Consider the following 22,277-nt stretch of genomic DNA (forward strand, 5'->3'; position numbering starts at 1 on the left):
CTCTTGAGCACTGCGTTGGTTTTCCCTTGAAGAGGAAAGGGTGATGCGGTAAAGTTGCGTAAGTATTTCCCTCAGTTTTTGAGAACCAAGGTATCAATCCAGTAGGAGATCACGCTCGATTCCCATGCACCTACACAAACAAATAAGAACCTCACAGCCAACGTGATAAAGGGGTTGTCAATCCCTTCACAGTCACTTACGAGAGTGAGATCTGATAGATATGATAAGATAATATTTTTGGTATTTTTATGATAAAGAGAAATAAAGATGCAAAGAGCTGAAAGAGCTACCAACTAGTTGCTCTCTGACACTAAGTAGGCAATCCATATTTGGCTCTTCAAACGCTAGTTATTACAGTTTTTGCAAACCGGTGCCTGCAGCACCCCCCTCTCCTACGACTGGGCCGACCCATGTATCTGCTTTTTTCTGCTTAGCTCAAAAAAGGGGCGCCCGCGAGAGCTCGAACTCACGATTTGCTACTTTTACGCCAAGGACTGCAATCACTAAGCCATAGAACGGCAAGTGATTTATAACTTCTTTCCTTGTCTTTATTTCCCTCTTCAGTCGCGGGAAGCTTCCCAAACCAGTTTTTCGGTTCGCTGGCCATATTCCGGCATGGTTTATTTGGGTTTTTATTTTTCTTTTTTCTTTCATTCTTTTTTTGGTTTTTTCTTCAAAATCAAGGATTGTTTTATTTTTGGTGTTTAAAAAAAATGATGAACTTTTTTCCAAATACGGTGAACTCTTTTTCAAATTCGATGAGCTTTTTTCAAAATTGGTGATTTTTTTCAAATTCTATGTACTATTTTCATAAACCTTTTTCAGAATGGATGAACTTTTTTCAAATTTGATGAATATTTTTCAAAATTGATGACTATTTTGAATTTGATGAACTTTTTTTTCAAATTCGATGAACTTTTTTCAACTCGATGAACTGTCTTATTAATCGATAAACTTTTTCCAAAATTTATGAACTTTTTCCCATATTCAATGAATTTTTTTTCAAATCCAATGAATTTTTTAAAAAATTGTGATTTTTCCCAATTCGATGAACTATATTTCTAATTTAAGAAAAATCGTTTTTTCTTTTCAAATTTGATAAACTATTTTTCAAAATCGAGGAACATTTTTCAAATTCGATGAACTTTTTTAAAATTCAAGAATATTTTTTAAAATTTGTTGAATTTTATAAAATTCTGTGAGCATTTTTGAAATCACGATGATTTTCAAAATTTTGCCAATCTTTTTCCTTTTTCATTTTTTAAATCAACAGACTGGTCAACCTCGACCAATCAAACTACACTCGAAGTGACTAGGGAGTTGACCGGTGAAGCGACCGCTCACCTTACATGGGCCGGCCCAAGAGTAGACAGCCGCAAGCACCAACTACCTTTTCAGGTGCTTAAGGCGCCGAACCAGAGCTCCCCACTAAGTTGAGTTAAAGGCAGTAATATCAACGCAAAAAGAAAAACTTAAAGGCGGTAATAAAATATGAGGGTATTTTTGGTTCATTCTACTTATCGTATGCTCGTGGATTCAAAGAGGAGGAGAGAGGATTGGTTGGAAAATCAGGAGAGTTATTCTGATACAAGAGCCCAACACTATAGCTCCACCACTGACACTAAGTAGGTAATCCCTATTTGGCGCTTGGTTATTACTGTTTCTGCAAACCGGCGCCTGCAGCGTGCTGCCCTCTACTATGACTGGGCCGACCCATGTATCTGCTTTTTTCTACCTAGCACAAAAAGGTGCGCCGGCGAGAGCTCGGACTCATGATCTGCTCCTTCTACACCAAGGACCGCAACCACTAAGCCATAAAATGACTAGTTATTTATAACTTCTTCCCTTCTCTTTTTTCCTTCTTCAGTCGTGGGAGTTCCTTCGGTTTTGGGAAGCTTCGAAAAGTTGTTTTTTTCGGTTCGCTGGTCATTTTCCGGTGTGGTTTTATTTGGTTTTTCTTTTTCTTTTTTCCTTTTGTTCTTTTTTGGTTTTTTAATTCATGTTTTTTTTTCAAAATCAAGATTTTTTCTTTTTGGGGTTAAAAAAAGATGAACTTTTTTTCCAAATATGACGAACTCTTTTTCAGGTTTGATTTGTTTTTTCTCAAAGTTGATGATTTTTTTCAAATTCGATGATTTTTTTTTCAAAATCAATGAACTTTTTTTTTCAAATTCGATGAACTTTTTCCAAATTCAATGAACTTTTTTCAAAATTGATGATTTTTTTCAAATTCAATAAACTTTTTTCATAATTCCTGCAGATATTGATTGAAAGCTTGTTTCAATTTTCAAAATTGATGAGAAGGGAACAAAATGGGATAAACTTTTTTCAAAATTGATGAACTTTTTTGCAAATTCAATGAACTATTTTCATAGTCGATGAACTACTCTCAAAATTGATAAACTGTTTTTCATATTCGATGTTTTTTCAAAATTGATGACTTTTTTTTTCAAATTCGATGAACTATATTTTGAATTTAAGAAAAATGGACGTACTTTTTTCAAAATCGATGAACTATTTTTCAAAATCTATGATTGTTGAGCATTTTTGAATTCACGATTTTTTGCCATTATTTTCTCTTTTTTGTTTTTCAAGTCAACAGTTGACCAGTCAACTGATTAACCGCGACCAGTCAAACTACTCTCGAAGCGACTAGGGAGTGGACCGGTGAAGCGATCGCTCGCCTTACACGGGCCAGCCCAAGAGCAGGCGGCTATGAGCTCCAGCTACCTATTCAGGCGCTTAAGGCGGTAATATCAACGCAAAAAAGGAAACTTAAAGGCGGTAATAAAATACGTGGGTATTTTTGGTTCGTTCTACTTATCATATGCTTGTGGATTCAAAGAGGAGAGAGGATTGGTTGAAAAATCGGGGGAGTTGTTCTGATACAAGAGCTTCACAACAACATTGGCAGAAAGCTATGGAGATTGGCAAAGAATTCTATCTCGACGGAAGAATTACTAAGGCTGCGACATATTGCAGATGATGACACTTCTTTTGTGTGCAACTCGGCAGACGATTCATGGCGTCATGCCTTGATTAACCGTCGGTTGTCCAAGTGTGATTGGGCTTTGATGGATGAGGATTTACTGTAGCACAAGTTAGCATGCAATCATGAAGATGCAAAACTATGGCTGTCCATCATGCAGGATTCCGTCAGTGAGCAAGAGTTTACAAGGATCCTAGTTACTCTATTGGCAGAAGACATGAAAGGAGGATGTTGTAGTTCCAAGACCCTTTAGTTATTCATGAAGCAAGAGAAGCAAATGACCTTGCTAGGGCCTCGGTTTCTTTGGCCACTGGTCATTATTTCTGGTTATCCACCACTCCTGATGTTTTATTTGTACCGGATGTTATTGTCGTTTAAACAAAGTGTGGTGGTGACCCCTTAAAAAAAACTTAAAGGCGGGGTAATACAACAATGCCAACCTGTTTCTGGCTGAACCAAAACTCCTAATTCGTCACTTCAAAAAATATTCTAGAAAAAACCCCCTACTCCATATTAAGAGCAAGACCAACCAACGCATCCATGGTGGATCCGTCCTCTGCTTTCTTCTCACGTTGTTTCCTCATGTATCGCTCAACGTTGCATCCGGTAAAAGCGAGCCCGAAGGCTGTTATCATGTTTTGGTACTTGAAGTCGGCTCGCATGAACACCCTTACACCGTCGTCCAACGACAGCTCGCTCGCACCCCTCGCCGCGTCCACTTCTGGCCCGAGACCTACCGATTGGACTGGTGGCGGATGACCCTACAATGTTTCAAGGAAATCAGAGAGTGTTTCTTTTTATTTCCTCCGCAAAAAGGAAAAAAAGAAGAAAAGAGCTCCGGTCGGTTGAAGATCATGGCATGGGATGAGACGCGAACCTGAGGAACGTGGCTGGTGGAGAAGAGACGAGGACGAGGAGCTAGCGGTGGCGCCGGGCGGCGGGCGAGGATCCCGCGGTGCAGGAGACGCCGGAGCACGGACGCCAACATGTTGTCTGGCGCGTGATCTCCTGAACTTCTTGTTCTGTAGGCGTGATCTTCCTTCTTGCCCTGAGGGCAAAATACGCTGCTCGAGAAATTAGATAGGGAGTGCCTGGAACTCATTCGAATGAGAAATAAAATGGTCTCAGTCGAATGACGTGGGTGATGACGTTGCACGTTATTTGTCGCAGGCCGATCACCTGGCAGACCGAGACAGGCTCCTCTCTCCCCCGCACAATTGGGTTGAAAACTTCTCCCTTGTTGGTTGTTGGTTGTGGGCCTTTGTGTTGTGGGCCTTTTTTGGGTTGTGGGAAAGGTTGTGGGCTTTTTTGGGTTGTCACGAGAAAACATAAAGAGCCCGGGATACACACAAAGAGAGAAAGCTGCTCTGCTTTTCTCGATCACTTTTTCTTCCCAGGTGATCTCCCATGTCCCTAGGGTAAACCTAGCCCCCCAACCCCCCCAAAGACACATCCCTCGTCCCTCTTCTTCCACCTCCCCAACCCTCCACGCCGCCACCCCCAACCTTTCCCCTCTAATCTATCAAAATTAAGGAGATGAACTCACTCAATTTGCTCAAAAACAGCAGAAAACTTTGAAGAACTCTGAAAAAGTTGGAGGAGAGAGAAGAAATACAGGGGAAGCTGCTCATGGATGCATGGAGAGGTCCAGGAGCAGACAACACTCACCAGGGTATGTTCCTCCTCCTCCCCCCAGATCTAGTTCTGCTTTGTGTTGATCCTTACACAGGAAATCGAGTAGAACATTCAAGACTTAGAAAAATAGGGGAAAAGAATTGATTTTCGTTGTGAATAAAATAGACAAGGGTTGTTTTTTACAGAAAAAAGTTGTGAACAGAAATGTCCATACATGACAATTTTTGCTTTGCTTGCAGCTATATTTGATGCATATGGAGCTTATCTTCATGGTTCTCAGGTTAGTGTCCTGAAAAAACAGAAAAGTGATGATTGTTATCAAACTAAAAATGAATTTTGCACTTTGCTTTGCCTAAAAAGAGTCTCTGAAACTACACAATGCAGGGCACCCATATAAGCCAGCAACAACAATGGTTAAGTTCTGCTTCTCTGAATCAAATACCATATCATGCATACCCCTGGATGCAACACCCAGTGTATGTTGCTGCTGATGACAATACAATGCATGGGAATGATCAAAACAATGTAATGCATACATCTCTCTTTTGTAGCTACAATAATGTTGACAGCACAGAGGTATTTCCACCTTGCCAAAAAAAACTGTCTTTAAATAGTCTGAAAACACTGTTGTGCGCAGGTGAGCTTTCATACAAACCTGAGGGGAGACACTTCAAAGGGAAAGTCCACTCAAATGTCTCCACCACTCCAACACCTTGTAAGTATTTTGCGAAAAAAATTCTGTCGTGACCAATAGAAGGGGGAAAAAGGCACCAAGACTTTGCTGATATTTTTCATAAAAAATGAATGAATGTGCAGGTAGATACCATGGTGCATGATGCTCCCATATCATACATGCAACTGCTCCTTGCTGCTGAACAAGAGGTTCTTTGCCCATCCACCTCCCCCTAACAGACTTGTCATATATGTTGATGTATAGTAGTAAAATTAATTCTTTTGACATAGAATCCCAAAAAATGTATAGTAATAAAATGTACTCTTTCAATGATATGTATGTGCACAAAGAATAAACTGCTGTTGTCAGCAGTACAAAATCGACAAAAAAGTAACTGAATGGTGTTTTTACTTTTCAGGGGGCTAGATACGGATCCTCACAATCGCAAGAAGATCACCTAGTCCGTACTGAGGTAGGTTTTTTGGATATATGTGTGCATGTTGGGTAGAACTATGGAAAATTCTCTGATTGTTCTTTGTTTTTCTGGAAAAAAACTGCAGAATGATATGTACATGATAACTGGGCGATATGGGAGATCATCCGAAGATACAGCCCGGCCTGATGCTCGTTCTGCAGATCAGTGTTTGTGTCAACTTGATACACAACATGAAGAAGAGGTGGAACCTTTTGTTGACAACCATTTTACAGAAAGCTTGAATGATTTGAACTGGGACAGAGATATGGAGATGGATGGAGGAAACAAAAACTGCTTGATAGATTCAACTGATAATCCTTCTGACAGTGATTCTGAGGATGATCTTCCTCCAACGTTGTTGCAAAGAAGCTCTGATATGACTGCTGTAACTGCTGGACAACAAGAAAATAGTGGTGCAGCTGATGAAGTTGAACAATTGACACATGAAGATATACTGATTTTCCTTGAAAATGACAGTATAGTTGCTGCCCAGAGTTCTAGTCAGGAAGTGCGTAGCCATCACGTACCCCTTGTGAACATGGTCTTTGATACGGAGGATGCAGCTTACACCTTTTACAATGAATATGCCTCAATTGCTGGATTTTCTGTGAAGAAGGCAGCCCGCTTTTGTGGCAAGAAACAAGGTGGCAGTGCATCAACTCGGCTAACTTTCAAGTGCAATCGGTTAGGAAAAGTAATTGATGAAGAAGAACAAGAGAATAGGAGGAAGAAACGACGTGAGACAAGGCAACAGAAAACAGGACAAGAGCCCTATCGGAACGCGAGGAAGAAAAAAGCAAACACCATTGCAATAACAGGGTGTAAAGCTCAGCTCATTGTCGTGAAGAAGGATGAGAAGTGGGTGATAACAACCATAAACCTAGAACACAACCATGATTTGAGTCCTCACACAGAAGTGAAATACCTTCGTTCTCATAAGCACATGACGGAGGAGGAGAAGCTCCTAATCCGAACATTCAATACTGTGAAGCTACCAACAAGAAAAATAATGGCAATCCTAAGTTACTTGAGAGGTGGAAACACTCCTTATACCAAAAAGCATGTCAGCAATGTTAGGACAGCCATTGGCAAAGAGAGCAATCAAAATGACATGATGCAGGTGCTAACATATTTCAGGAAGAGACAAGCTAAAGATCCACAATTTTACTATGCGTTCAAGACAGCTAAAGTCTCTGATGAAGCAAGTAAAGTTTTGTGCATTTTCTGGGCTGACGGGTATTCTAGGAAGATGTACGAGCTGTACGGAGACTGCCTCAGCTTTGACACAACATTTAAGACAAACAGATACAACCTTCCATTTGCTCCCTTTGTTGGAATCACAGGACATGGCCAAAACTGTTTGTTTGCTTGCTCTATCATTGAGAATGAAACAGCTGACACCTTCCAATGGTTGTTTGAGACGTTCTTGCATTGCATGGGTGGCAAATATCCATCCACAATCATCACAGATGAGGATGCTGGGATGAAGACAGCTATCCCTCTAGTTTTCCCCCATATCTGCCACAGACGTTGTTTGTTTCATATTAAAAAGAAGGCTGAGGAAAAATGTACTAGGACTTTTGCTGCAAATAAAACCCTGCATGATGATTTCAGTGACATCATACACAACTCTCTGACGGTGACTGAGTTTGAGAACTTGTGGACACAGATGCTCCAGAAATACAACATTGGGCATGTGAAGTATTTCCAAATCATGTGGAAGAAAAGGAAAAGGTTTGTCCCTGTGTATTTCAAGAAGAACTTATTCCCCTTCATTCACTCTACTGCACTTAGTGAAGGCACCAATGCCATATTCAAGGACAACATCACGTCAACTCACAACGTGATAAGCTTCCTACAAGAGTACCAGAAGATTTCAGAAACTATACAAGATAAGGAGCGGGAGCAAGACTCTATCACTAGAACAACTTCGCCAACATTGTGGGCATGAAGTGAACTTGAGTTGCAAGCTGCAAAAATGTACAACCGAAAGATATTTTACAGATTCCAACAACAGATAAAGTTTGTGTTGAATTTGCATGTTGAAGAGGTTGAGAGAAATGTGAAATATGAAGTTTACAAGAGACCAATGCTAGCTGAAAAAGATTTCAGAACAAGAAGATTTATTGTGATTGTGAACATGCAGCAACAGGAGTTCAGTTGTATTTGTGGGAAATTTCAGAAGGATGGCATTGTGTGCAGCCATGTCTTGAGAGTACTTTCTCATCTCAACATGTCTATGCTGCTAGAGAAATATTACATAGACAGGTGGAGGCCAAAAAATACAAAGGACATACGGGACATCCGTTTCAATGTTCCTTTGGAACTGACTGCTGGAAGTCAACACTTAAGGTATACCTTGCTCTCCAACAGGCTCAATGAGATGGCCTCAGATGGTGCATCAACAAACAGAAAATATCTATATGTTGTAGCAGGAAGTGAAAGGGTGCAACAGAGGTTGGATGAGATGACTAAAGAAGATGAACTTGCAGAAGCACAACAAGCAAATATTGACAAGGACACAACAGAGTTTGATGTAGGACCGCATCCTGATGGCTATGGGGACAATCTTCAGGATCCTGATGTTGCAGTATCAAAAGGGCGTCCACAAAAAGGACGTTACAAAACTTTCATGGAAGGTTTACTATCTAAACAGAAAGTCACATGCAGTCGTTGTGGGGAGCCTGATCACTATAAAAATAGTTGTACGGCAAGACCTGAAGATATCGATTTGGCTCACAAAGAAAAAGTCAGCCGCAAACATGTCTCAGGTTTCCCAGAAAAAAACTTTTTCTTTTCAGTGTTAGCAAGTATTTTTCAGCATAAAAACTGGACTTGTACTTCATATGATTGATTTTGATGAATTGTTTATGCCCTAAAATTTTTGCAGCCTCTGCTGGGACATCTACAGAGAAGCAGCCAGCTCATGCAAAACCGAGCAAGAAGGCGAGAAAAGGAAACTGAGAAACTGGGTGCTACAAGTTCAAGAAGGCATTGGTTTGGTTTTTTGATTGTCCCTGCGAGCACTGAAAAAAATGTAAAAATGAGCCAAGTGTGGTCCTCGTTCTGCCAACGAACAGAAACCAAAGAAAAGAACTATATGATGGTTCATGGATGATAGCACTTTTGCTATACTATTTTAAGAAAAATGCTGATGTTTCTATCTTTTATTTGTACTGTGAAAAAAACTAGGGAAAAAATGTTTCCCGTGGGGGTAGCGACACTTACATTACCCCAGTTGGTTACTTAAGGTTCTTGATCCACTTTTTTGCTTGTGCTATTTAGCTAGCTTCTGTCCAGTAAGAATTTTGAAAACCTGCACAAAAGAAAGAAGGAGGAGAAGTGATAGAAACAAGAGGAGAAAAAACATGAAAGAAAATGTTCTGGTTAATATCTAGGCGGGGGAGAAAAATCAAACTTTAAAAAATAAAAAATAATCATAAAAATGCTTAAGAACCGATGTTTGATATTGATCTGAAAGCAACATTATACACATGGGATTGTTTTCTGGTTAATGACCAGTTTCTAAAACTATGCATATGACGGTAAAAAAAATCCTTGAGGCCAAAATACACGCACTGCTTTACATTTTGGATTCGCTTTCAGGTAAGAAAAGGAAAAAAAAGAAAATAGAAAAAAATTGTATCGTTCCTCCATGTACACTGGAAATTTTGTCGTCTCGTTAACTTTTGGGATTGTTTTTCATCATCTTGCTGAAGAACCTTCTAGTATTGTTCTTCCATGTATGACAGAAATATTCTAGTTGATTGACCTGCTTGCCCATGTGAGGATGTACAAAAAAATGAACTAGTTAGAAACCTTAAAATGAGAGACAAGAAAAAGGATATTTGTTTACAGTTGCAAACGCAAAAAAACATGACAGATGGGAAAAATAGGGGAAAAGATATACAGTTCTGTATCACAAGTCCTTGACAAGTGTCTTTGCTTCATCTATTTCGTTGTGAGTGCTGAATAGTAGATCAACAGCAAGTCTCACGCGCGCATCTGGAACATCTTTTGATTGGAATACTGTCTGCAGCGGGTTCCTGGCTCGATAATTTTGCATCTTGTTTATTGTGAAAATTCCACAATCATCGCTATTTCGGGGGGGGGGGGGGGGTGAGAAAAAGGAAAAACCAAGAGATGAGGAAAAACAACTTAAAAACATTAGAGCGAATAAAAATATAGTTGATATTTCATATGAAAAAATGGTATTGGAAAAAGTTGTTTATGATTTACCTCCCTACTTGTTTCGGTAATACTGGATATGCTGTTTGATATTGATTGAACCGCATGTTTCTCAGGTTAGCATCACGCCACGCTTTGATAAAGTTTGTTATCAGAAAAAAAATCATATAATAAGACAACGAAATCTTGGGGGAAGAGAGAAGAAAATAAAATTCTCTTGATTTTCTTTAAAAAGGAAGGATGCATAACCATCATGTTCTTGATGTTCGTGTGGTACTCGCTGTTTTCTGCGTACTTTGAGTCAAGGAATATGAACTGTCGTGCTTTCAAGTCGACGAGGAAGACGAACCAATGATCCTCATGAAGAGTAGGAAAGAACAACTATAACGAACAAGAAGAAAAAATAAAAATGTAGATGGAATTCAAGAAACCATAATTCAATGACTTCAAAAGTGTTTTGATGAGCAAAAAATGGCTTGAGACATTACTTCATTGCTCAGCTCTAGTCGTCTTGCTTTCCCTGCTCCGTGGAAGCTCCTTAGAACTTTATCTTTGAAAGATAGTCTCCCCACTTCAGTCCTCCACTTCTCCAAAAAGTACTCCTATTACAAACAAACAAAAAGAAAAGAAAGATAAAATTAAAGTTTCAACTAAAAAAGCGAGAGATAAACAAACATCAAAACAAGATTGTATTGGAACTCACTGCCGCCGTGTGGAAAAAGTAGTGCCTCTGGGATGTTCTGGGGTGGTTATCTCTGAATAATTTTCGACAATATGCATTGATGACATATGACTCCACCCACCCTGATGGTTTGAATGAATTGCCTAGTTGTTCCAATGATACCCTGCATTTATCAATCTCAATTGCCCAGTAGTCCCTGCATTTTCATGATTTGTCCGCAGAAAAATGTCAGTGCAAGGGGGGAACTGCTATATACAATTCAAATGCACAAAAACAAGGAAGAAAAAAAAACACACACACGAACAACTCAACAAAAATTCGGTGGTCTGGGAGGGAAAAAAGTGTCCTAACCCTTTGTAGTAATTATTCTCGCTTAGGAGTAAGATGTTGTGATATAGATGAAGTTCGTATTCCATGATGGGCCCCCTGTCTTGGTCATAAGGCGAGCACAAAAATTTGCTTGGTTGTACTACCCTTTTAGGTGGTATATTTTCTTTGCCCCTAGAGCTGCTTGTACTCCCTAAGAAGAGTCTGGTGTTATAGTGCTCATCTGATCTATCAACTAAGTTACTGCAGGACTATTTGAAAGGACTTTGACTGGGGATTTGGACCTCTGGTGATGCCTGGAAAAATTCAACAAATAAAAAAAAATATAAGTATGAAACTATGGACATTCTGGGATCTTTTCTTTTGGACTTCAGCTTTTAAGCAAAACAACACAAAGAAGAAGAAAACACTTACACTGTTATGATCCAAGAACGTTATAGGGTTATCCTCTGTCCCATCTAAATTGCATTCAATGTTAGCTCTTTCTGGGAACAGAATTCTCCCTGTCATTGTGGCTTCTGAGAAAAAATGCTGTATCAAAAAATGAAAAAAGAAAGAAATATGAGAAAACCAAAGAAATGTGCCTAGGAAAACTGTTAATGTAGAAAAAAAATCAAAAAAATGGGGATAAAAAAAGAAAAATGTACTTTGGTGCGTGGGGGTCTGGTAGTCGTTGTCTTGTAAGTTGTGTTCCTATTCCTAGGAGAATAGCATGTATGCGGCTCGTTCCACTCATTTCGAATGCTTGTGTTTGGTGATGTCTGTATCATTTTAGAAGCAAGAGAAAATCAAAGACCATGAATAAAAAAAATGAGAAACATCTCATAAGAAAACAGAAACTGCTCAGCAGCAAAATGCAGAGAAAAAAAATAACCAGGTCAATTATTCCTCCGTCTGGTGAAGTGCATCTTTGTCCAACACTTTGTTGCTGTTGCGCGCAATGTACAGAAAACTGTTGACACAAAAAGGACACGGGATGAAGGTGTTGTTTGAAACCAACAAGGCAGAAAATTATATTTTTCTAAAAAAAGTGATTAAATAAAGAAATATTGAAAAGGTAAAAAGAAGATGAAACCTCGCAGCTCTTGATCTCTTGCTCTTGATGGTAGTTGCCTGATTCCTTTTCTTTCAATGTCTGGTGAACAATGATTTTCTTTGCATTCTGATTATTGACGCACCAAAGAAAACGAGTTAAAGACATAAAGTGTCTACACTAGTAACATATAACACATGGGGGCATATATTTTGATTTGATGAGGCTCCTTTCCTACGTTTTGCCCACCTCAATTTTTTCGTTATATTCCTTTGTTGTCATGTGCACAGGACGCCATAGCTCAGGCTCAGTTATTTCATTCCCTCAGTCATCCATATCTTCGAGTATACGACAAGTTGGCGTGTCATCATCATAGAAAAAGTACTTTTGCCTTGCTTTATCCAAGTAATCAATTCAGGATTCGTCTTCGTTTCCTATAGGATTATCTATGACATGCTTATTTGCTTCATGGTCATTTGCGTCATCCTCATCTATATTTGAGAAGCAAATGATGATCATCAGCTCCAAAAAAATGAAACAAAATTGAATAGTTGTTGCTGGTTTCTTCAGTTTTGAACAGAAAATTGATGCAAAGGAAAAAGGATCATCAAAAAAGATAAAGGTACCTGCAGCTAATGTGACATTTATGTCGAAATCTATTTTGCTGCAGGACCCTTTCTGTTGCTGGTTGATCACGTTGGTGTCGTCTTTTTGCTGTCAAGAAACAAATAACAAGGAGCATGGGATGTTAAAAAATAACAAAAGTAGTAAAAAGAAAAAGAAAGATGTTAAGTAACAAGTAGCTAGTTAAAACTTCTTACTTGGGAGATATGTTCATTACTGGATGTCTTTTGGCTCATGAAACCGGAAAAACTTGATGCATTTCCTTTCCCAGCTTCTTTGCTCTGAATTTGAGGTAACAAAGCAGTGTTGTCTGGTAGAAGTAAGTACTCAAAACTTGTCGTGCTCGCTGCTCTTGTTTCATTGATCTTCGCTTCTAGCACCTTGTCCTGCACTGTAACCTTGTTTTCTCTTCCTAGTCCATCTTCGATGCTGACTTCTTGGGGTGCTTTCACTGCCTCTGTATCATATTTGCTTGTGTTCACTTGATCTTGAATTTCTTCTTGTGTGTTTATTGTCTCTTTGTTGTTGTGTTCTTGAAATTCTTCATTACCCTTGCCCATTTGATTCTGAAAAATGTGGGAGGTAAGTAGCAAGAGTTTTAAAAACGGACAATAAAAAGGGAAAAAGAACATGGGAATATATCCTAAAAAGAGTACAGTAAAAAGATTCATGAACTTACATATGCATCTTCTAACTTTGAGCTCCCAATAACATCAACCCCTTCATCACTCTTTCCTTGGAATACTTCTTGCTCATGGCTCATTCTTTCAGTTTCAATTGAAGCAGGTGATTGTTCACTGATTTGTTTCACCCTCTTAGTCCTTCGAAGTAGAGTCGTCGTTCCTACAAAAGGGAGCATAATTATAGAAAATAAAAAAGAGAAAAAAATTAAATGAGTAGAAGGCCTGTCCAAATAGAATTAAAAAACAAATAGCAGTGCTTTAAACACATGGTTGTAAAAAACGGGTTTCTATTTTGCAAACAATAGGATATTTACCGTCATCTTCTTCATAATCTCCATCTGAGTTTACTTTTACAGTAGATCCTGACCAGTGTTGGTTGCTCACTGTATTATGGCTCTTCTCGGATGACTCAAGTTTCAAAGTTTTCTCTGAATTGCCATTTCTTGATGTCACTAATTCCAGGGTCTTTAAAAGCAAATTCTTTGCTTTCATGCAAGTGCTTACGTTTTCATCTTTCATGTAAAACTGGAATGATGTGTATATCTCTTCTTTCACCTGATACATGTGAAGAAACAAAAAAGTGAGAAAATGATGAAATGAAAAAAATCATAAATGCATGCAGAAAAAGAAAAAAAGATTAGGGGGGAACCTCCTCGGGAAGAGAATTCCCCGCTGTTCTGTCAATAGCAGCCCTTAAGTTTGAGTTCTTCGTTGTGCTGGCCCAACTAAATGACTCTTGAGCATAGCATGTTTCAGATTCATCTTTTATCTACATGTGTAAAAAAAGACCAAAGTAAAAGAAATTAAAGTTCTCTTAAATTGACCCTGGCCCAACAGAATATCTGCTATTCTGTTCTCTGTCGTTACATTAGAAACAGAGAATACAAACAAAGATAGAAATAAGTATAGATGAGAAAAACTTACTTTACTTGGTCTGTACATGCCATTTTGGTCTATGAGCATATCACTGAAATTTTTGACAAGACTGCCTTTCCATAGACATATCCTTGGCATGATTGATGGTACTTGTATTGCTCCAAAGTCTGTGAAGTCAAGGAAGCGGACCTTGGGAAAAGAAAAAAAAGAATAACAGATGTCAACTTGTTTTGATGAAAAAAAGGAAAAGAAAGGAAAAAGGAAGACACAAAAACTATAAAATAGAAAAAGAAAAGAAAATGTACCGCTAGTTGGTATATGCAGCCTCCTAGTGTCAATGTCAAGCGGTGTTGCTTCGTCTTCTCTTTTTGATACTTCCTAATAGCTTGCAACAGCCACATGTGAGTGAACTTGCACCAATTTAGGTTTCTGATTTTACTGACATCTATTAGTGATCCCATATACTTGGTGCTTGGTTTAGTGTTTGAAGTTGGGCACAACACGGTTGACAGGGCAACAATCAGGAAACAACGAATGAGCTGTTCGTCAGACAACTCTTCTCGTTCAATAATCTTGTTGCCAAAAAACTTTATTGTGGGCACTTCTGTGAGCCCGAAAAATGCAAGGAACTCTGACTTCCCTGCATCGTCGACCATGCTAATGTTGATGTCCCCTGCCGGAATGCCAAAAACATGCAGGACACCCAGTGCATTCAGTGGTATGCGCTTCTTGTTGATGAAAATTGCTTCATCGTCAACAATGACCTTGTCTGCTATCCACTGAGAAAATGGCCTAGGCACAAGACAATCATCTAACTCCAGCATGTAACCAAAACCAGTAGACCTGATTAAGTCCACTTTGTTCTTGCTCTTGCAAATGCTATTCGCGACCTCGGAGAAATATGGTATGCTGCACCTAGTATATGCTTTACATACTGCATCGCCAAAATCATCATGTGAAGTCGCTTCAGTTAGTCTTGGTCTCTGTGTACATCAAAAGGGGGAAATTAAAAAGTTTCACCCAAACAAAAAACAGAGTTATAAATGAATAAAATTGAAGTAGTATGTGACATAGAAATGATTACACACATGATAAATGAATTACGCGTGACAAGGATAACTAAAGTCTACCTTTTTGCTCCCCTTTCGTACAATGGTCCGTCTTTGCTTCCTTTTAAAGCTCTTCACAATCTGATATAGTGATAAAAATAAGTACAAAAAATCATTGTGAGTAAAAACAAAAATATATATATAAGAGGAACTTTGAATGTACAAAAAAAGAAAAGCTGAAGAAATGCAGGGGGTGGAGGAGGGGGGATGACTTCACCAAATTTTTTACTCCAGCATAAAGTAGGTCGTTGGACACATCGGTTTCAGTTAGGTCATCATTCCCATGGTACTGTTCGCTTTCGACATCCACTGTATCTTCGTCAATCTTGAAGGTTTGACTTGCAGTTGTGTCATTCTTCTCTTTATCAACTGTTGGGCCCTCGGGTTGATCGATGCGTCCCTTATTCTCTTCATCATCTCCTTTAACATCCTGATCATGTGTTTTACCAACACAAAAAAATAACAAAAAAAGAAAAAAGGATGATTAGGCTACATATATATATATAATAATAAAAAACACAGCTGCTCTGTCAGTGTGCCATAATGGTAGAAAAACACAGTTGCTCAGTTCATCTACTACTACCGGCTACTAGTAACACTGACGTGAGCGTAACCATCAAATTATTCCCCTTATGTCGACGCATCCCGCAGGCTCCACATGTACTCTTCTATTTTGATCGGTGTCCAAAAAACTAGCTTACATTCAGTTACTGACAAAACCCCCAAAAAAACGCAGGACCTTCTAGTGATTTTGGGCTTGTCTCCCGCGATTCTAACCTCTTCCTCAAAGCTGAATTCAGAAAAAAAGCATGTATCCTTTTGCATAGGAAAAATGATGATTAGGGTACAAAAATACAGAAACAAACAATAACTACTGCTGAAGATTTTGTGCACATCCCCTGTAGTCATGAACATTCAACGGATAAAAACTGGGCGTAAATACTGATGAACAACAAACAAACTTTGTTGAACTACCACAAATTATCTCTCTTATTTTGTCAAGAGGAAGACCGCCCCAACTTGATTATAGTTCCAAAAAGGACTCTTTATATGACTCTGTACATCCCATGGAGTGAGAGAAAAAAGTTACTGAGTTTCCCAAGCTGTTGAACACACATATGCAGCAAAGTGTGTGTCCTGCATGACTTTCGAATGCTCTGTACCCACAGAATCAAAACTGAAAAACCAAAAAATACCCATATCGATTGACTACATAGTAGGCGCATCTACCTATGCCTGATTTGAACAAGAAAAAAAAAAATCTAAATCTCCTGTAGACGAAAATGAACATGTGGATTAACAATGGTGATTTTGGTGCCTAACACACAACCGCGCCCCCACGCAGAACACAGGAATAATCCCCTGGGCATCCTGCTATTTTGGCAAATCTCTGTTGCGATTCAAACCTCTCAGTACATGATAGTCACCGTAACCGCAAAATTCGTGAAAGCTAGAGGCAAATCTGAGGTTATAGACGGAGGGATTTGACCTCGGCACACAGCTGTGGGCCGGATTTGGTACGGCGGCGGGGGGCTGGGGAGGAGGGGGTCGGGGGGTAGGAAGGAACCTGCTCCTCTGCGCGTGGCGACCCTGGATCCTTGCCCTCGCCGCCGGGCATCTCGACGCCGGCGATTCCGGCCGCAGCAAACCTTGGATGAGCGGGCTCCCGTGATTGAGCGCTTGGGTTCGGGCGGTTGCAACAACAACAATATCAAAACCTGACAAAAAAAGAACCGAAATCGGCGCCGACAGCCCTCCGCCCCAACCCCGGTTGCGCTTGGGCGTGCTGGGTTGCGATTGCGCTTGGGTTGGGGCAGTTCCAACTACAATAAAAAACTCTTAAAATAAGTAAAAGAAATGGAACCAATTTCATCGGCGCTGACAGCCCTCCGCCCTGACCCCCCGTTGCGCTTGGGTGTGTTGAGTTGCGATTGCGCTCGGGTTGGGGCGGTTGCAACAACAAACAAAAAGAACCCCAATCAAAAGAAAAAATGGAACCGATTTCATCAGCGCCGACAGCCCTCCCCGCCCCGACCCCCGGTTGCGGTCACGTTATATGTCTTGCAATTGCGCTTGGGTGTGTTAAGTTGCGATTGCGCTCGGGTTGGTGCGGTTGCAACAACAAACAAAAAGAACCCTAAACAAAAAGAAAAAACGGAACCAATTTCATCGGCGCTGACAGCCCTCCGCCTCAACCCCTGGTTGCGCTTGGGTGTGCTGGGTTGCGATTGCGCTTGGGTTGGGGCAGTTCCAACAACAATAAAAAAACCTAAAAATAAGTAAAAGAAATGGAACCAATTTCATCGGCGCCGACAGCCCTCCGCCCCGACCCCCGGTTGCGCTTGGGTGTGTTGAGTTGTGATTGCGCTCGGGTTGGTGCGGTTGCAATAACAAACAAAAAGAACCCTAAACAAAAAGAAAAACGTAACCGATTTCATCGGCGCCGACAGCCCTCCGCCCCGACCCCCGGTTGCGCTTGGGTGTGTTGAGTTGCGATTGCGCTTGGGTTGGGGCGGTTGCAACTAGAAACAAAAAAGAATCCCAAACAAAAGAAAAAATGGAACCGATTTCATCGGCGCCCACAGGCTTTCGCCCTGATCCCCAATTGCATTCACGTTATACGTCTTGCAATTGCGCTTGGGTGTGCTAAGTTGCGATTGCACTCGGGTCGGGGCGGTTGCAACTACAAAGAAAAAAACCAACAAATAAAAGAAATGGAACCGATCTCATCGACGCCGACAATCCCCCGCCCCGACCCCTGGTTGCGGTGACGTTATATGTCTTGCAATTGCGCTTGGGTGTGCTGACTTGCAATTGCGCTCGGGTTGGGGCAGTTGCAACTACAAAAAAAAACTCCTAAACAAAAAAAAAATGGAACCGATCCCATCGATGCCGACAGCCCTCCGCCCCGACCCCCGGTTGTGGTCACGTTATATGTCTTGCAATTGCGCTTGGGTGTGCTAAATTGCGATTGCGCTCGGGTCGGGCCGGTTGCAACTTCAAAGAAAAAAAACCAACAATAAATAAAAAAATGGAACCGATCCCATCGATGCCGACAGCCCTCCGCCCCGACCCCAGGATTTCTGACGGTTGGAAAAGTGAATGAGACCAATCTATTTCTCATTCTAATGAGTTTTAGCAAATCCGAATTAGATATACGTCTTATACTACGGACCGAGGGAGTATAATAATATTTCTATCCGCGTCGATGGACTCTCGGACTCGAACCTACGTGCCGACTAGGTATCCAGGTACAGCACCTCATCAGCTAGCTACTTCATCGATGGACTCTCGGACTCGTACCTATGTGCCGACAAGGCAGTACAATTGCAATTCCAACTGAATCTAAACTATTCTACCAGAACTAAAATTTCACATCTAAACATTGAGTAAAGGTATAGGGTTCCTTTGCCTCCCGCCAGGGCGCCGCCGCCAGTTCACCTCGTCTCTAGAGGCCCTAGAGCCATGTCGGCGTGCCGGCGGGAAGGCTCTGTTTTCATAAGTGCTTTTGAGTTTAATTAAGTTTTGTGTTCCATTTAAAAAGACGAGACGGCGGCGGCTACTGGAAGATGGAATAAGATTCTTCCTGCCTAGCCCCCGTCATGGTGGCGTATCTAGCACCGTCGGTGGGCATGTCGAGGTCTGTCTCCGGCGGATCTGCCTTTGATGGATTTGCTCGGATCTAATCGTAGTTCATCTATGTTTGCGTTTCTTCCGGTTGGATCTTTGCGATCTAAGCTACTCTTCATGGCAGCGGTTACTGTTCTGCTGCGCTGGTCATATCGGGCCTTAGCCCGACGACATTCTAACTGTCTACTACAAGAAGTTTTGCCCGGCTCTAGCGAGGGAGGGGCTATGACGGTGACGCGCCTTCGGGTCACATTAGTGCTTGCACTCGTCGCTAGGTGGTCTACGGATCTGGATGTAATTTTTATTATTTCTGGTGTTCGTTGTACTGGCATGATTGAAGATAAATAGATTTAAAGTTTTCTCGTGTAAAAAAGCAAAACACTTAGTAAAGGTACATTTACCCTTTTAGATGGATCTAGAAGCATGGCACGCTAAACACTAAGTTCATTTCGACGGATCCAAGAAATAAGAAAACACAGAGGAAGGGTTTGGAGGGATGAAATATGATCGTTAGCACTAGTAGAAAAAGGGTCAAACGTGAAGCACATTAGTGCCGGTTTGTAAAAAAACCCGGCACTAATGTGATCAATAGTGCCGGTTCGAATGGCTATGCATTAGTGCCGGTTCGTAATGAACCTTTAGTACTGGTTCGTGCCACGAACCGGTACTAAAGGGGTGGTGGCAGGCTGGCATCAGGCCAGGGCCCCACGAGCCCCTTTAGTGACGGTTTGTGACACAAACCGGTACTAAAGGTCTAACCTATAGTACCGGTTTGCGTCACCAACCGGCACTACAGAGTGTTAACCTATAGCCCCGGTTGAAGACACAAACCAGCACTATAGGGCAATTTTCAAACTCTACCCCACCCGTGTATCGTCATTTCAGTTTTGAAAAAATCAAAAGAAAATGATAAAAACTTCAAAAAATAAAATCCTTCGAGAGGTAGTTATATTACTACATCTACTAGTTAGGAAAATTTGAAAACTTAAATTTGGACATGTTTTCCAAAAAGTGTAGGAAAATGTAAAATGGCTATAACTTTTGCATACGATGTCGGAAAAAAACGTATAATATATCAAAAAATTCAGCACGAAAACTGAAAACTAAAAAACGAAAAAATACCCAAATCGATTGACTACATAGTAGGCGCATCTACCTATGCCTGATTTGAACAAGAAAAAAAATCTAAATCTCCTGTCGACGAAAATGAACATGTGGATTAACAATGGGGATTTTGGTGCCTAACAAACAACCGCGCCCCCACGCAGAACACAGGAATAATCCCCTGGGCATCCTGCTATTTTGGGCATCCTGCTATTTTGGCAAATCTCTGTTGCGATTCAAACCTCTCAGTACATGATAGTCACCGTAACCACATAATTCGTGAAAGCTAGAGGCGAATCTGAGGTTATAGACGGAGGGATTTGACCTCGGCACACAGCTGCAGGCCGGATTTGGTACGGCGGCGGGGGGCTGGGGAGGAGGAGGTCGGGGGGTAGGAAGGAACCTGCTCCTCTGCGCGTGGCGACCCTAGATCCTTGCCCTTGCCGCTGGGCATCTCGACGCCGGTGACTCCGGCCGCAGCAAACCTTGGATGAGCGGGCTCCCGTGATGGACCTTCTCTCGTCCCTCCCCTGTCTTCCTCTACTTCTATCTGATTTGAAACAGTAACCACACCCACCAAAAATGAGGACGTCTCTTTGGAAAAGAGACGTTAAAGGAGGGGCCACCTGCCATAGACTTTAGGATAAAGAAAAAGGAAGAACGATATACAAGAACTAGTGGCTTTATTACTATTTTCATCCTTAGAAAATGATTACATATGTGTGTGAAAAAAACTATATAACTATGATATATGAAAAAAATATTGACTACTAACAACCATCTAAAAAACGCTAAAAACAACAGACGACCTGTAAAAAATGATTAAACATAGTTTTTGCCGTCACTGACAAAACACTGCCCTTGACCTCCCGGATGTGGTCACATTATACATCTAGCAGGTGCACTTGGTTGTGTTGAGTTGCAGTTGCGGTCGAATTGTGGTGATTGCAACTACTAAAAAAAGAACTGATTTCATCTGCGCCCATATCCGTCCACCCCGATCCTCGGTCATGGTCGCAATAGATGTTCCGCAGTTACGCTTGGGTGTGTTGAGTTTGCGATTGCACAGAGGATGGGGCGGTGATTCGCATCATCACCGACAAACCGTCCCGACCCCCGGTTGTGCTTGGGTGTGTTGAGTTGCGATTGCGCTCGGGGTGGGGAGGTTGCAACTACCAAAAAACTAACAAAAAAAATACAAAAATGAAAACAAAGAACCGAATTCGGCACCGACAGCCCTCCGCCCCAACCCCGGTTGTGCTTGGGTGTGCTGGGTTGCGATTGCGCTTGGGTTGTGTTGAGTTGCGGTCACGTTATGTGTCTTGCAAATTGCGCTTGGGGTGTGTTGAGTGGCGATTGCGCTCGGGTTGGGGCGGTTGCAACTACAAACAAAAAGAACCCTAAACAAAAGAAAAACGGAACCGATTTCATCGGCGCCGATAGCCCTCCGCCCCGACCCCGGCTGCATTTGGGTGTGCTGGGTTGCGATTGAGCGCTTGGGTTCGGGCGGTTGCAACAACAACAATATCAAAACCTGACAAAAAAAGAACCAAAATCGGCGCCGACAGCCCTCCGCCCCAACCCCGGTTGCGCTTGGGCGTGCTGGGTTGCGATTGCGCTTGGGTTGGGGCAGTTCCAACTACAAAAAAAAACCTTAAAATAAGTAAAAGAAATGGAACCAATTTCATCGGCGCCGACAGCCCTCCGCCCCGACCCCCGGTTGCGCTTGGGTGTGTTGAGTTGCGATTGCGCTCGGGTTGGGGCGGTTGCAACAACAAACAAAAAGAACCCCAATCAAAAGAAAAAATGGAACCAATTTCATCAGCGCCGACAGCCCTCCCCGCCCCGACCCCCGGTTGAGGTCACGTTATATGTCTTGCAATTGCGCTTGGGTGTGTTAAGTTGCGATTGTGCTCGGTTGGTGCGGTTGCAACAACAAACAAAAAGAACCCTAAACAAAAAGAAAAATGGAATCGATTTCATCGGCGCCGACATCCCTCCGCCCCGACCCCCGGTTGCGCTTGGGTGTGCTGGGTTGCGATTGCGCTTGGGTTGGGGCAGTTCCAACTACAATAAAAAACCTAAAAATAAGTAAAAGAAATGGAACCAATTTCGTCGGCGCCGACAGCCCTCCGCCCCGACCCCCGGTTGCGCTTGGGTGTGTTGAGTTGCGGTTGCGCTCGTGTTGGTGCGGTTGCAACAACAAACAAAAAGAACCCTAAACAAAAAGAAAAACGTAACCGATTTCA

General features: G+C 41.5%; 4 protein-coding genes and 2 long non-coding RNA genes across 9 annotated transcripts in view; 2 read left to right on the plus strand and 4 right to left on the minus strand.

The window, feature by feature from the left end:
* The window catches only part of LOC125524667 (uncharacterized), a 61,324-nt gene extending 40,761 nt beyond the window's left edge, over positions 1-20,563 (minus strand). The window contains exons 1-8 of one of the 3 annotated variants that reach the window (XM_087536909.1): positions 20,514-20,563; positions 16,862-16,943; positions 15,512-15,724; positions 15,316-15,375; positions 14,491-15,168; positions 14,234-14,374; positions 13,959-14,078; positions 13,624-13,864 (exon numbers count right to left, since the gene is read on the minus strand). In XM_087536909.1, the coding sequence (XP_087393035.1) occupies positions 13,624-13,864; positions 13,959-14,078; positions 14,234-14,374; positions 14,491-15,168; positions 15,316-15,375; positions 15,512-15,724; positions 16,862-16,912 (1,504 nt within the window). In that variant the 5' untranslated portion in view covers positions 16,913-16,943; positions 20,514-20,563. Of the gene's footprint in view, positions 1-13,623; positions 13,865-13,958; positions 14,079-14,233; positions 14,375-14,490; positions 15,169-15,315; positions 15,376-15,511; positions 15,725-16,861; positions 17,102-20,513 lie in introns of those variants that run through there. The other 2 variants (XM_087536911.1, XM_087536912.1) reach the window with 2 other exon arrangements.
* LOC147961953 (uncharacterized) lies at positions 3,284-5,350 on the minus strand. Of its 2 annotated transcripts, XR_015611634.1 has the most exons (4): positions 5,280-5,350; positions 4,839-4,913; positions 3,867-4,709; positions 3,284-3,750 (listed from the first exon to the last, which is right to left on the minus strand). It is a non-coding gene; the product is annotated as an uncharacterized LOC147961953 (long non-coding RNA). The 2 variants fall into 2 exon arrangements; XR_015611633.1 differs by having other exon boundaries at positions 3,867-4,913.
* Positions 4,527-7,723, plus strand: LOC125519416 (protein FAR1-RELATED SEQUENCE 5-like). The gene is made up of 7 exons (XM_087536908.1): positions 4,527-4,661; positions 4,864-4,904; positions 5,009-5,149; positions 5,262-5,339; positions 5,441-5,506; positions 5,716-5,769; positions 5,858-7,723. The coding sequence occupies exons 1-7, from the start codon at positions 4,619-4,621 to the stop codon at positions 7,721-7,723; spliced, it is 2,289 nt and encodes a 762-aa protein (XP_087393034.1). The 5' UTR covers positions 4,527-4,618.
* Positions 5,459-10,114, minus strand: LOC147961954 (uncharacterized). The gene is made up of 4 exons (XR_015611632.1): positions 10,012-10,114; positions 9,683-9,869; positions 9,001-9,544; positions 5,459-5,537 (listed from the first exon to the last, which is right to left on the minus strand). It is a non-coding gene; the product is annotated as an uncharacterized LOC147961954 (long non-coding RNA).
* On the plus strand, positions 7,751-9,005 carry LOC125523871 (uncharacterized). The gene is made up of 2 exons (XM_048688934.2): positions 7,751-8,543; positions 8,663-9,005. Exons 1-2 carry the CDS (start codon positions 7,751-7,753, stop codon positions 8,734-8,736), a joined length of 867 nt encoding a protein of 288 aa, XP_048544891.1. The 3' UTR covers positions 8,737-9,005.
* Positions 10,177-12,677, minus strand: LOC147961955 (uncharacterized). Its single transcript, XM_087536917.1, has 9 exons — positions 12,629-12,677; positions 12,252-12,493; positions 12,045-12,131; positions 11,844-11,921; positions 11,617-11,730; positions 11,384-11,500; positions 10,664-10,838; positions 10,449-10,562; positions 10,177-10,341 (listed from the first exon to the last, which is right to left on the minus strand). Exons 2-7 carry the CDS (start codon positions 12,282-12,284, stop codon positions 10,821-10,823), a joined length of 447 nt encoding a protein of 148 aa, XP_087393043.1. The 5' UTR covers positions 12,285-12,493; positions 12,629-12,677; the 3' UTR covers positions 10,177-10,341; positions 10,449-10,562; positions 10,664-10,820.
* Positions 20,564-22,277: the final 1,714 nt, after the last annotated feature.

The sequence above is a fragment of the Triticum urartu genome, chromosome 7A (assembly GCF_056163025.1).
Source record: "Triticum urartu cultivar PI428250 chromosome 7A, HENAU_Tu73, whole genome shotgun sequence".
In the NCBI taxonomy this organism is placed as follows: domain Eukaryota; kingdom Viridiplantae; phylum Streptophyta; class Magnoliopsida; order Poales; family Poaceae; genus Triticum; species Triticum urartu.